A 13,549-nucleotide genomic window follows, 5' to 3' on the forward strand; every position below is an offset into this window, starting at 1 on the left:
TTTTGTAAAAGTTAACGACGACGGACGACGACGACGACGGACGACGACGGACGACGGACGACGGACGCCAAGTGATGAGAAAAGCTCACTTGGCCCTTCGGGCCAGGTGAGCTAAAAAGGGAGAAATCCGTTTGCGCCAAAAATGCGTCCTTTTGCGCTATAACTTTTCCCAATGCTACGTTTAAACCACCTTTTTTGGTATCAATTGTGCCATAAATAAAACATACGATTGAGCCAATCACAAGAAAATTGACTTCCCTCCTCCTTTTATTCGGACTTGGAACTGGCATTTTACACGGCAAATGTTTCATGTTCTGAATCATACCTCCTTCTTACTGCTGCTGCATGGGTACTTCCCAATTTTATGCATGTACAATGTAGTAGCTTGTAACTTCACTTTATTGTCCAAAAACACACACATTAAAGGATAAAAAGCATAAAACAGTATTTTAATTACATTATAATTCCTGTGGAATGGTTCTGCTCCTTTACTACTTTCGTCTTGCGGTAGTTTCAGCCCATGAGGATGATGGGAACAAAGCACTGTGTTATCAACATATGTGGCTAAAACATAATCAGCAAAAGCTTCTTTTTCGGCTCTTTTGACATATATTGTATTTAATATTCAGCTAAAGCTTCTTTTTTTTCTCCTTTGGCACATCTTGTAATAAATAATCAGCAAAAAACAAGTTTTCTTCTTTTTCTGTACATGGACTGTCTAATGCATTTTTAAGTAATTTTTGCTCCCGATGCTCATCTTCATGGTGAAATATCTCCGAACATACGATACTTTTTAAGCCAAAAATAAGATAAATATATTATAATCATAAATATTTATGATAGATACGAGTACAGGTAAATTGGCGCAATTGATATATTTGGAAAACAAAATTTGGCGCAAATGTTCATACCCTTGAAAAACTGTAATTGGCGCATAAGGACTGGTACCAAAAATGTATTACAATATACAAAAAAACAAATAGAAATTCTAAGACTTAAGAAGTCGGCAATAGTAAAATGGGAAAAAAAATATTTAAAGACGGATAATAGTCATAAAATACAACATTGAAAACTTAAGACTGAGCAACACGAACCTCAGCCAAATCACGGAGTAATCTCAGGGGCTCTTTCATCATTTGCTTTTGAATTCTCACGTCTTTCGTCGGAATGATATGTATTTGTAATTCTTGAAGTTATCAGACTATTATCTCAAGATAGATTAGTCTAATTACAATTGCACAACGAAACAACTCTTTTAAAAATAAATCCGGATTTTCAAATTTAAGTACCAGTAGTTTAGACACGATTAACACATTTAATTTCACATATATATTAAAACTTGGAATATTAACCTATATTATTTATTTGGGAATTGCAGGCGAGGCTTCTTGGTTTGTTAGTGGAAAGAGGTAAAAACTATTCAAATTGTATTCGAACAAAAATGTAAAAGCACTATATATATTCAAATGATTATTCAAGGTAGTAAAAAAAAAGTATTCTATAGAAAATAAACTCATCGTAGATACTAGAACTAAATTTAGTATATACACAAGCCGCGCGTTTCGTCTACAAAAGACTCATCAGTGACGCGCGAATCCAAAAAAGTTAAAAAGGCCAAACAAAGTACAAAGTTGAAGAGAAGAGCGCCTGTTAATCACTAAAAATACGAGAAATGCTTGGATTCTGATAAATTACTGAACTTAAAGATATAATTGAATACAAGATATATTGAATTATAGAAATTAAGTTATGCCGTGAGCGTATCTGATAATAAAAAAAAGCGAAACTGAACAACAATTATTTAAAGAAAGGATTTTTTTTATAAGGGAACGACCATTCAACTCTGAAGAGGCTGGATTAGTTTCTTCATAAAAAATATTCTGATTTAAAAACTTCGAAGAGAAAACAAAATAAATCTAAAACGATTTGATGCTTGCTTGGTTCGAAAAAAAATCGAAATGAAGAAAAAAAACTGAGCCCCTCCCCCTCAAAGTTATAGTGGTGTTCCCTTATCCAAATTAAACATTAACAAGTTATTCAAAAAAATTTAATATTATGAAAACATTTTTTTTCATGAATCTTTTAAATGAGTTGTACTGTTTTTTATATGATTTATCCGTGTCCATTTTAACATAGCTTTTTATGTATATTGTAGACATTAGCTCGCTCCAGCCTACATACACTAAACATGAAATCTGCCATTATTTTCCTGATAATTTTAGCTTACAGTCAAGGTAAGACTATATTAAGTATTAGTCCTCCGAAAAAATTACATACGAATTCTGCGCTTAGATATATAATTATCCATTAAATGATTTGTTTACTACAGAGGTTTTCTGGAATTGAGAGAAAAATATTTATTTGTAGATTAGATTCTGACTGAAAGAAAATATTTCTTCGTAACCACATTAAATGAAATGACATTAATGGTACCAATTTTACCTACATAACTGACTAAATGGGCGATTTTTGGAAATGCACAATATAGAGGTCACCTATTTATACACGGGAATTATGGAATAAGCGTTTTTATAATAAAGAGATTATTGATCAAGTATGATTTGACAGAATTCAAGAAAAGTTTTTTCAATCGGGGACATCTTTTACGGTATTAGAACGGTATTAGAACGTGTTCTTCTACAAGGTGTTGCTTTCATTGTGTCTGATGTTTTATTTATGTTTGAAACACTACTGTTTAATAATTCTATTTGGTCCCTTTTGATCATAGATCTTCTCAAGTTCTAATAATTTATACGTCCTTGAAGTTTAAAACTTTGGTATGATCGTTTACTATGAAGGTAAATCCTATAAAGAGTTATGTTATTTCGTTTGTTGTTATTTCAATAAAATTTTAAACAAATTTACTCTGTTCAATCGCCAAAAACATTTAAAATGTTCCAAACTTTACAGAAATGGTTACCGACATGTGTGCTCATTTGGAATTTGACTTTAAAATTTCACCATAACCATGGAAACATGAAAAATGTAAAAAATAAAAAAAAGCTCCAAACTTGACACTTTGCAAAATTTATTATTTGCATGTGTAAAGGCGCTTTTTCACTTCGGAATTTTTAAAATTGCTGCCGCTCTCCTGGCAATGGGGGAAGGGTGCCATCCGTTATTGCAAGCAATTATGTCATTGTGTTTCGCATTTTAGGTGCCCCTGACAATAGAGGCACAGAATTCATTATAGCTTATATGGACAACTATCTAGAAAACTTTCCACTTGAACTCTTCATTACGACTGCTCGTACTACAACTGTAGATGTACAGGTTACATCACCTGGTTGGACAAACCCCTCTGTGAATGAGCAATTTTCAGTCATAGCTGGATCTGTAAAGCAGTTATTTATAAACCTTAAGTTGCGTCTGAATGGATCGGTCAAGGAAAAGAAGGGTATTTTGGTGACAGCGACAGACGAAATTGTTATTTACGGTGTCAACAAACAAGACTATTCCAATGACGCATTTCTTGGCTTACCCACAGATGTTCTTGCTATGGAATATTATACAGTGACATATTATCCTCCATACAGAAGAGCTCAGATTTGTGTAGTTGGAGTAGAAGACTCAACAACTGTCTCCATTAAATTGTCATCTTGTTCCAATTGCGGATCGGTCACCTACAACGGCGCCACTTACAACAAGGGAAACACTCTCACACTTAGTATGGACAGATATGACGCCATACAACTACAGAGCACTGGCGATCTCACCGGGGCACACATCACAGCAAATAAGAAAATTTCTGTCTTCAGCGGAAATAGGAAGACAAAAACTGGTTCCGGTGGAAGTCAAGATCATTTGGTGGAGCATTTAACACCGGTTGACACTTGGGGAAAGAGATTCGCAACTGTTCCAACTCCAATGAGAACTGTTGGTGACTACTTCAAAATCATTGCAAGTGAAGATAGCACCAGCATTACTTATAAATGTAACAAAAATAATGCAATTACAACAGGAAGTGTGTCTCTTAGTAAGGCTGGAGATTTCCAGCAGATACTCATAGGATCAGGAAAATATTGTTATTTCGTTGCTGACAAAGCCATACTCTTGGTACAAACTGTTCTGAGTCAACAGAGCAGCAGTGAACCATCAGATCCTGCTATGCTCATCATACCACCTGTCGAACAGTATGCAGCAGACTACACTTTCGCGACACCAAAATATTCAAAAGGTTCCTATGACAACTACTTTATGTTTGTCGTAGATTTCTCACAGAAATCCGGTCTGAGGTTAGATGGGTCTGCTTTCCCAAGCAACACAGTTTATCATGATATACCTGATACAAATTTAGTGGGAGCTTACATATCTGTAACAGAAGGATCCCACACAGTGCGTCACACTTCAGTGATATCCGTATTTGGAGGATTTCTGTATGGCAGAGCTAGTGCAGAAACATATGGTTTTACAACCGGAATGCGCATGGCCGGTATAAACACTGTAAGTGCCTACCAAAATGTAAATAAATAGCAAGATATCATTTTGATAATGAAAATATATAAAGCTAATAGTGTAATTTATATATGATATCAGATATACATAAAACCGATTATGTATACATGTAGTAATAGTGGGCAAAATGTTATAAAAATCTTCCTCTAAATACCCCCTTGCAACAACTGTCAAACGTTTAAGAGGCTATATGATAGTTCATCTGTTTTTGCTTCTAAACTTCCTATGTACATGAGGGGAATGGCAAGCTCTTGGGATGTGGTGTATAGGAGTAGAAAATAGTCGTACTGTGTAATATAGGGGGTAGCAAAGTGGCATCAGGAAAAAAGTGTAAATACTTTTTAAGCGGGAATTTGGAAATTAGCACACCAGTGTCACCCCAATCATATAAAAACTGGCAAAGCACTAAAAGTTTTAACCATCTAATAATGACAATAATGTGTATGTATGTATGTGTAAAAAAATAATCATCTAAAAACTGGTAAAGCAAAACATGTTTAATCTTCTTAAAAATGGGATGGCCAAAATGTTTTAGTCATCTCAAAAATGGTATACAAGAAAGATCGAATAATCTAAAATGGGTAAAGCATAAAAAAGATTAATCATCTAAACACTACTTGTCATCAGCAATACACATCTACTTACTAGTATATATTTACTTATATACCTTTATATCTACATGATAGGTGTGTGTACCAAGTACAACTGTTGTTGGGGATGGTATTGATAACGATTGTGATGGATTGATTGACGAGGAACTATGTACTACAGCCAATCAGAACAATGGTTTGTATTAGTAATTAGAGCCAATCACAACAATGGTTTGTATTAGTAATTAGAGCCAATCACAACAATGGTTTGTATTAGTAATTAGAGCCAATCACAACAATGGTTTGTATTAGTAATTAGAGCCAATCACAACAATGGTTTGTATTAGTAATTAGAGCCAATCACAACAATGGTTTGTATTAGTAATTAGAGCCAATCACAACAATGGTTTGTATTAGTAATTAGAGCCAATCACAACAATGGTTTGTATTAGTAATTAGAGCCAATCACAACAATGGTTTGTATTAGTAATTAGAGCCAATCACAACAATTGTCTATGCAATTAGTTTATTGTTTGGGAGGGTAGACGGTTGCTGCTCTACTTTTTATACTTTAACCACTGTTTGGGAGGGTAGACGGTTGCTGCTCTACTTTTTATACTTTAACCACTGTTTGGAAGGGTTGACGGTTGGTGCTCTACTTTTTATACTCTAACCACTGTTTGGGAGGGTAGACGGTTGGTGCTCTACTTTTTATACTCTAACCATTGGTTGGGAGGGTTGACGGTTGGTGCTCTACTTTTTATACTTTAACCACTGTTTGCGAGGGTAGATGGTTGGTGCTCTACTTTTTATATTCTAACTATTGCTTGGGAAGATAGCCGGTTGATGCTTTAATTACTTTTTATACTCTAACCACTGTTTGGGAGGTAGACGGTTTATGCTTTACTTTTTATACTCAAACCACTGTTTGGGAGGTAGACGGTTGTTGCTTTACTTTTTATACTCTAACCCCTGTTTGGGAGGGTAGACGGTTGTTGCTCTACTTTTTATACTCTAACCACTGTTTGGGAGGGTTGAGGTTTATGCTTTACTTTTTATACTCTAACCCCTGTTTGGGAGGGTAGACGATTGGTGCTCTACTTTTTATATTCTAACCATTGTTTGGGAAGGTAGCCGGTTGATGCTTTAATTACCTTTATACTCTAACCACTGTTTGGGAGGGTTGACGGTTGGTGCTCTATTTTTCATACTCTAACCACTGTTTTGGAGGGTTGACGGTTGGTGCTCTACTTTTTATACTCTAACCACTGTTTGGGAGGGTAGATGGTTGGTGCTCTACGTTTTATACTATAACCATTGTTCGGGAGGGTTGACGGTTGGTGCTCTACTTTTTATACTCTAACCACTGTTTGGGAGGGTTGACGGTTTTTGCTTTACTTTTTATACTCTAACCACTGTTTGGGAGGGAAGATGGTTGGTGCTCTACTTTTTATACTCTAACCACTGTTTGGGAGGGTTGACGGTTTATGCTTTACTTTTTATACTCTAACCACTGTTTGGTAGGGTAGACGGTTGGTGCTCTACTTTTTTTACTCAAACCACTGTTTGGAAGGGTAGATGGTTGGTGCTCTACTTTTTATACTCTAACCATTGTTTGGGAGGGTAGATGGTTGGTGCTCTTTTTTTTATACTCTAACCACTGTTTGGGAGGGTTGACGGTTGGTGCTCTACTTTTTATACTCTAACCACTGTTTGGGAGGGTTGACGGTTTATGCTTTACTTTTTATACTCTCATCACTGTTTGGGAGGGTAGATGGTTGGTGCTCTACCTTTTATACTCTAACCGCTGTTTGGGAGGATTGACGGTTTATGCTCTACTTTTTATACTCTAACCATTGTTTGGGAGGGTTGACGGTTGGTGCTCTACTTTTTATACTCTAACCACTGTTTGGGAGGGTTGACGGTTTATGCTTTACTTTTTATACTCATATCACTGTTTGGGAGGGTTGATGGTTGGTGCTCTACTTTTCATACTCTAACTCTTGTATTTGCAAACAGAAAAAAATAGTTTGTTTTGTATCTTTGAGTATGCAGTGTAAAACTTGTTTTTTTTTATCAAGCAACGTTTAAGTAAGAGAGAATACTATTTTCAATATCGGCGAAGCAAACTATTTCGCTTGATAAGTTTTCAAAATAGTTTATTTTATTGCTCTCTGTGTTTAGATGATTTTATTGCTCTCTGTGTTTGAATGATATCTGTTACTTTTAAAGGATCAATATCTTTTCATCACTCTGTGTCTGATGTGGATTGTATATTTTTGTTTTGTCGCTCTTCGACTGTATCAGAAGGATATATATATATAGCTGGTACCTTAATTGTATTTGAAATTAAACCACATTTTACCTTGATTATTTTTCGACAGATGATGACGGTGACGGTGTGTCAGATGAAGATTGTGCAACACCAGCACCGAGTAAGTAGTTTTGTTTTAAACTAACTGGTAACTTATTAACTCATGATCGTTTAAGAGACAAATAGCAAAAAAAATAGGTTATCAAAAACGTATTCTGACATCATTTAACGCAACTTGCTCTGACAATGACATTCACATAGTGGCACATGCCATTGAATTTACAAGATCATGTGTATCTAGAAGTAGTACACATAATACAATTAGGCAAACATTTTAAACTAGAACTTATATATATATATATATATATCTATAAACATATCTTTAAAAGTAACTAAGGAGGTCAAGGAACAATTTTCAAATTTAGAATTTGACCATGGCATATGACTTTATCTAGTTTTCTATTCTTTTGACAAAGGACATCAGCGCAACAGACCATGCCTCTATCACTTATGGGTTACCAGTAACAAATGCATATAACTTATTTCAAATAAATTAGGCCGGGAAATAATTCAAAATTTGACAAAAAATCCCGAGGATATAGCAAGCAATTAGGTAAAATAGTTTTGCCGCTTTCTTTTACGGTTAAGGACGAGTGCTCAACACAAGGAAAACAGTGTTTGGGGTAATAACTCTTACAATGCAAATTCTCGACTAAACAGGATCAGTTTCAAAAGTGCAATAAATGTTTGATGTCATATAAATAAAAATATAACCGACATCTTGCGAAACAACAAAATAGGGCACGAATCAAATTTGGCGGCAGAAGAAATCAAATTAACCAGAACAAATAACAAAGTGTATAAAATAACTCGAATGATTCTCTATCGGTCACTGTACTCTACATGTCAATAGTTAATCGAAATTAAACGACTCGATTAGTCGGGTTATGTATTAAGTTAATAATAAAAAGTAAATAGTGGATTTAGGTTATGGTTGTAATGCATTTTGAACTTATGCTCTAGTTGACGGAGAGTGGGCAGCCTGGTCTAGCTTAGGAAGTTGTTCTATTACTTGCAAAGATTATGGAACCAGTCAGACTGGTACCGCAACTAGGACAAGGACTTGTACAAATCCAGCACCTCAATATGACGGGTTGCAGTGTGTCGGCAGTGGATCAGAAAGTCAGTCTTGTACACCAACAACATACTGCCCAAGTAAGCTTATAAGCCTAACATTTTAGTTATATTTTTGTGACAATGAATATGGAATACGCGGTGTTGATATTTATTAAAGGTCGAACATGGATTATAATAGACCTCTTTTGTAAGTTGTAACCATTCGACACAACTCTGCCGATTCTGTACCTCATAGAGTGAAAGTAGCGGAGACACCCGAGGATTGCCGATTGAGTTGTAACCAAACAAGAATCGCTGTTAAACTGTTGATAAATTTGGACAATAGCCACTGTTTTTACGAACATGTTTTTACAGTCAAATAAAAACTGAATCTCTTTCATATTTTCGTTACAGAAGTACAATTATATCAAAAGAACACACTCAACTTAAACTACTCATAATAAAATTATCATACATACCAGGATATTTTTTTCCTCTACAATAGACTAATCATTCGGCTACGCTCGAATAAAAAGATAAAAATGCCAAATAATGTATGAAGCTGATAAGTATTAAGGACCCAAAATCTGTAAAAATGTATCCAAATACAGATATTTATTAATGTCGAACAGTGGTATGCTACTGCTGTCTTTATTAAGTCACATTCGGTATTCGTTAGGTATAACCTCTTAAGTATTTCGAAAAGTTCAAATTTTGTAAACAGTTGATTTATAAATGTCCCTATATAAATGTTAATACTATATTTTATGATAGTAAATGGTGGATTTAGTAGCTGGTCCTCTTGGGGACAATGCTCAGTGACATGCGCAACTGGAACGCAGACAAGGTCCAGAACATGTACCAACCCAGCAACCCAGTATAACGGTCTGACCTGCAGTGGTTCATATTCCGATTCAAAAACTTGTACACTAAGTCCTTGTCCAAGTAAGTTTTGTTAAGTATCAAAACAATATACATATGCTGTAAGCATTTTGCTTGATTAAAATGTGTATCTAATAATTCAATTGATTTTGGAACAAGCGCTACATTGCTATTGGTGGAATATCTATTTCAAAAATCAATCAATGCCAATGTAGCGATTGTTCAAAAATGAATTGAAGGTGATCTTTGATCCGCATTTCTTTTCCACTAACGATTTTTTTTTCAAATGTACCATCAGGGATTCTTAATTGGTAAACACATTTTAAGCGTGTGATGATGGAAGTATTTGACGACCTTGACTGGCTATACAGTCCTCGTGCGCACGGTCGGAATTGTACAGGCAACACTTTAAAACTTATTTCCAAGAAAGGTAAATGTAATGAGTAAATATATTGCACATTTTCTGTGATGTCACATACATCTTTTAATTAAATAATATGTACTTCATATTATATCTATAATGATCTAATTAAAAAAGACAGATATCAGCATGCCCGATACTTGCCTTTAACTATAAATGAAAACATGGACAAAAAAAAATAATGACAACTTTTCTCTATACTTTTCGAAACGTAAAAAATCCTGTTTAAACTAGGTATTTTTACATTGACTATTAGCACGTTTTCAAAGCTTTCAGCTGAATTTTAACAGAGAAAATTTTGTATCTTATTTTCTTAGTCGATGGTGATTGGACAAATTGGTCGTCGTGGGCTACATGTACAGTTTCATGTGGCGGAGGATCAAAGGGAAGATCAAGGACATGCACAGACCCAACTCCAGCACATGGCGGAAGCGATTGTTCAGGAGATGGTTCAGAAACTGAAGCATGCAATACCCAGGTTTGCGTTAGTAAGTATTGATTTCTCCTGTGTCCAATTAAAAAAGATAAAATCAAAATAAATGTAAAAAAGGATTGATACCTTCTCAAACCAATATATGCATCAAATCGAATTCAGCGTCAAAGCACTGCCATAAGACGAATACTTTCATTTGTGATTGACATCTTACCACGCAGTCGTGATATCGGCCCAGTTACTTAGAGTTGAATCAAATTAAACACATCGAATCGCTAGTGTTCGAAGAACCTGAAATCACCACTTATAATGTTTAAGCGATCTATAACTTAAAGCGAAAGCATGAATAATGACTGACTTTTTTTTAACGTGGATAATATATTGTATTGCACTCTATTGGTGTTAACAATTTACTTAGTGTACAGCATTCCACTAAGTATCCCTGATATATTAGTTATTAGGTATCCAGTGCGAATATCTAATAAAAGTAAATTGATGTTAAATTACAATAATAATTATTTAAAATGATAATGACTGACTACGATAAATTGACATCGTGTTTTCGTTGTCCAAACCAAATATGGATAGTCGACCTTCCCATGGATACAAACAAGTACTCGTGGTCCAAGCCATAAATTTGCAGATGCTATTACACTAACAAAACACAAATTAATGCGTTATCTAAAATGCGTATCATAACTATATACAATTGTATTCAAATAGTTGATGGAGGATGGGGATCTTGGTCCGCTTACGGATCCTGTTCTGTGACTTGTGGAGGAGGGAAATCATCCCGTTCGAAAGTGTGTAATAATCCAGCACCTAAAAATGGTGGACTAGACTGTTCTGGTTCATCGAGTGAATATGGCGATTGTAACACACAAGCATGTCCAACAGCAGGAGTTGGTCAATATGTTCAGGTATTTTTATATACCTTTCTTTCTGGAAAGAGTCGAATGAGATTAACTCCATTTAAGCGGATTCTCCTTCACAGCTTAATGAATATTTGCAACGGCGCCATGTATACATTATCTTTTCTCCACTTTTTCAATAAATCATAATTATTTCTTTATTTAAACAAATGCTTATTTTACTCATACCTAATGTGATCACCTTTTTTACCCTCACATTAGAAGAGGTAGGACAATTCCCCCCTGATATTTTTTTCTCCATTTGATTAGGTAAGTAAAACAATATCTCATTCATAGTTAAATGCGCTACGGACGGAGCCACGACGACTCATGTATTTATAAATGTTATTAAGTTTTTATATAGGTACACTTCAGTGATGTTTCACTTATTTATTAAACGGTTGTTTTTTTTAAAGGTATTAAGGACACACTAAGCCAATTTCATGTTTGAAGGGGGGGGGGGTGGGTGGTATCTCAACTATTGTTCAGACATATCATACTATATGAAAATCGACATATTGTTCGAAAAACATTTTCATTTCTTTTTTTTATCGTAAATTTTCTTCTTTTAGTACTTTATATAATTGGGTCTTCTGTAAAAATAAAACCAAAAGGCCGGAATGTATAAGCTTATGGCTGCTTATACATCAACCTTATTTTGTTTCGGGTGGATACTTGTCTAATTAACAATCATACCCCCTTTTTTTTTTAATAAATTACAGCATATGTAAATGTAAGAACAACGAGTGAGGTAGAGTACCCTCAAATAATCCGTTAAATAAAAAAAAAAGTGATGTGGTATGATTGCCTATGCGACAACTATCAAGTTCAAACGAAGTGGATGTAGGTAATTATATGCAACAGTACAGTATTCAGCAATGAGAAAACCCCATACCGTGTAGTTTGCTATGTAAGGTCCCGACACAATAAATATGAAACAATTGTTACGGCTTTTATATAAAGGGCAAAACAATTAACGAAAACAAATATGACAGAGGAACTAAACTCATCAGATCGACACAAAGCAGGAATAAAATTTAACATAAACTCAAACTAAGAGAGGTTTTGCAATTAACGTTATATTTGAGGGTAATTTAAGAATTGAAATTTTAAATATAATTCACGCATCGTTGTAGATATAATGGAATTTGATGAGACTGTGGAAGGTTTAGCGCTATAAAACCAGGTTCAATCCATATTTTTTTACATTTGAAAATGCTTGTATCAGGTCAGGAATATGACAGTTGTTGTCTATTCGTTGGATGTGTTTATCATTTGAGTTTGCCATTTGATTAGGGACTTTCCGTTTTGAATTTTTCTCGGAGTTCAGTATTTTAGTAATTTTACTTTTTATATGAAAATGTATATCAGGTTTTTACTATTCTATTATTACAGATGTGTCCTTCTGGATATTTTACTTGTGAGACAGGAGGCACAAAATGTATTGACGGTTCAAAGGCATGTGATTGTGACGAGAGTCCTGTCACTGGTAATTGTGATGATGGGTCCGACGAAACAATTAGTTATGCAGGATGCAGTCAACAAGTACTATTAACATGTTCAAATGGTTCCGAACGTACGTGATTTCTATTTCTGATTCGATCATGAATATTCAGTTATTTCTAGAACTCCTCTTCCCCAAAACTAAAAAAACCCAAACATATCGATATATAAGCACTTGATAAGATCTAAAATCTGCTATTATATGGGTTTTATAACTAAACATTTTTAACATCTTTTCAATTAAAATGTCGTACTTCCCTGTTTCGTTTAAATTTTAATGTCGCATATTTGAAATACTCACAATGCAAGAACCTCTTACCTATTTTTTTTCAATAAAAATCGATTATGATATTTTAGTAGAAAAACTCACAAAGTGGAGGCATTCTGGTGCTCAAAGGGGAACAATTAAAAGGTACTTGGTCTTTGAAATGCAGATCACCTTTGTAGAAATCAATTTAGATTGAATTTGTAAATACTGAAAAAAAATTTGGTCCAAATAGTTATCAAAGGTGCCAGGATAATAATTCAGTACGCCATACCCGCGATTGGTCTACATAAGACTCATCAGTGACGCTCATATCAACATATTTATAAAGCCAAACAAGTACAAAGTTGAAGAGCATTGAGGATTCAAAACTCCAAAAGAGTTGTGCTAAATACGGCTGAGCTCAATAAAAAAATATGCCTTAGTCACATCATGTATTCTGTAAAAGTCTGCAGTAGTTTTATTGATTAGAATAAGAAAGTTTATGTCGACAGGCTCTTTTATTGAAATCATTTGCATTTAAAAATAGTTTTACTAAATATTCATTGAATTTGTTTTATTTTCCAGGTTCAGCAGCTGCATCAGTTATCTTGTTGCTATTGGTTACGGGATATTTAAGAATTTTTATGTGATGTGAAAATTAAGTACAAATAGCAGCT

General features: G+C 34.5%; 1 protein-coding gene across 1 annotated transcript; it reads left to right on the forward strand.

Annotated features, from left to right (window-relative positions):
- Nucleotides 1-1,346: 1,346 nt before the first annotated feature.
- Nucleotides 1,347-13,549, forward strand: LOC134715537 (uncharacterized). The gene is made up of 11 exons (XM_063577777.1): nucleotides 1,347-1,409; nucleotides 2,156-2,234; nucleotides 3,158-4,443; nucleotides 5,142-5,241; nucleotides 7,430-7,480; nucleotides 8,383-8,574; nucleotides 9,250-9,420; nucleotides 10,096-10,266; nucleotides 10,935-11,131; nucleotides 12,518-12,698; nucleotides 13,458-13,549. The coding sequence occupies exons 2-11, from the start codon at nucleotides 2,189-2,191 to the stop codon at nucleotides 13,520-13,522; spliced, it is 2,460 nt and encodes an 819-aa protein (XP_063433847.1). The 5' UTR covers nucleotides 1,347-1,409; nucleotides 2,156-2,188; the 3' UTR covers nucleotides 13,523-13,549.

Source organism: Mytilus trossulus, chromosome 4 (assembly GCF_036588685.1).
Source record: "Mytilus trossulus isolate FHL-02 chromosome 4, PNRI_Mtr1.1.1.hap1, whole genome shotgun sequence".
NCBI lineage: Eukaryota > Metazoa > Mollusca > Bivalvia > Mytilida > Mytilidae > Mytilus > Mytilus trossulus.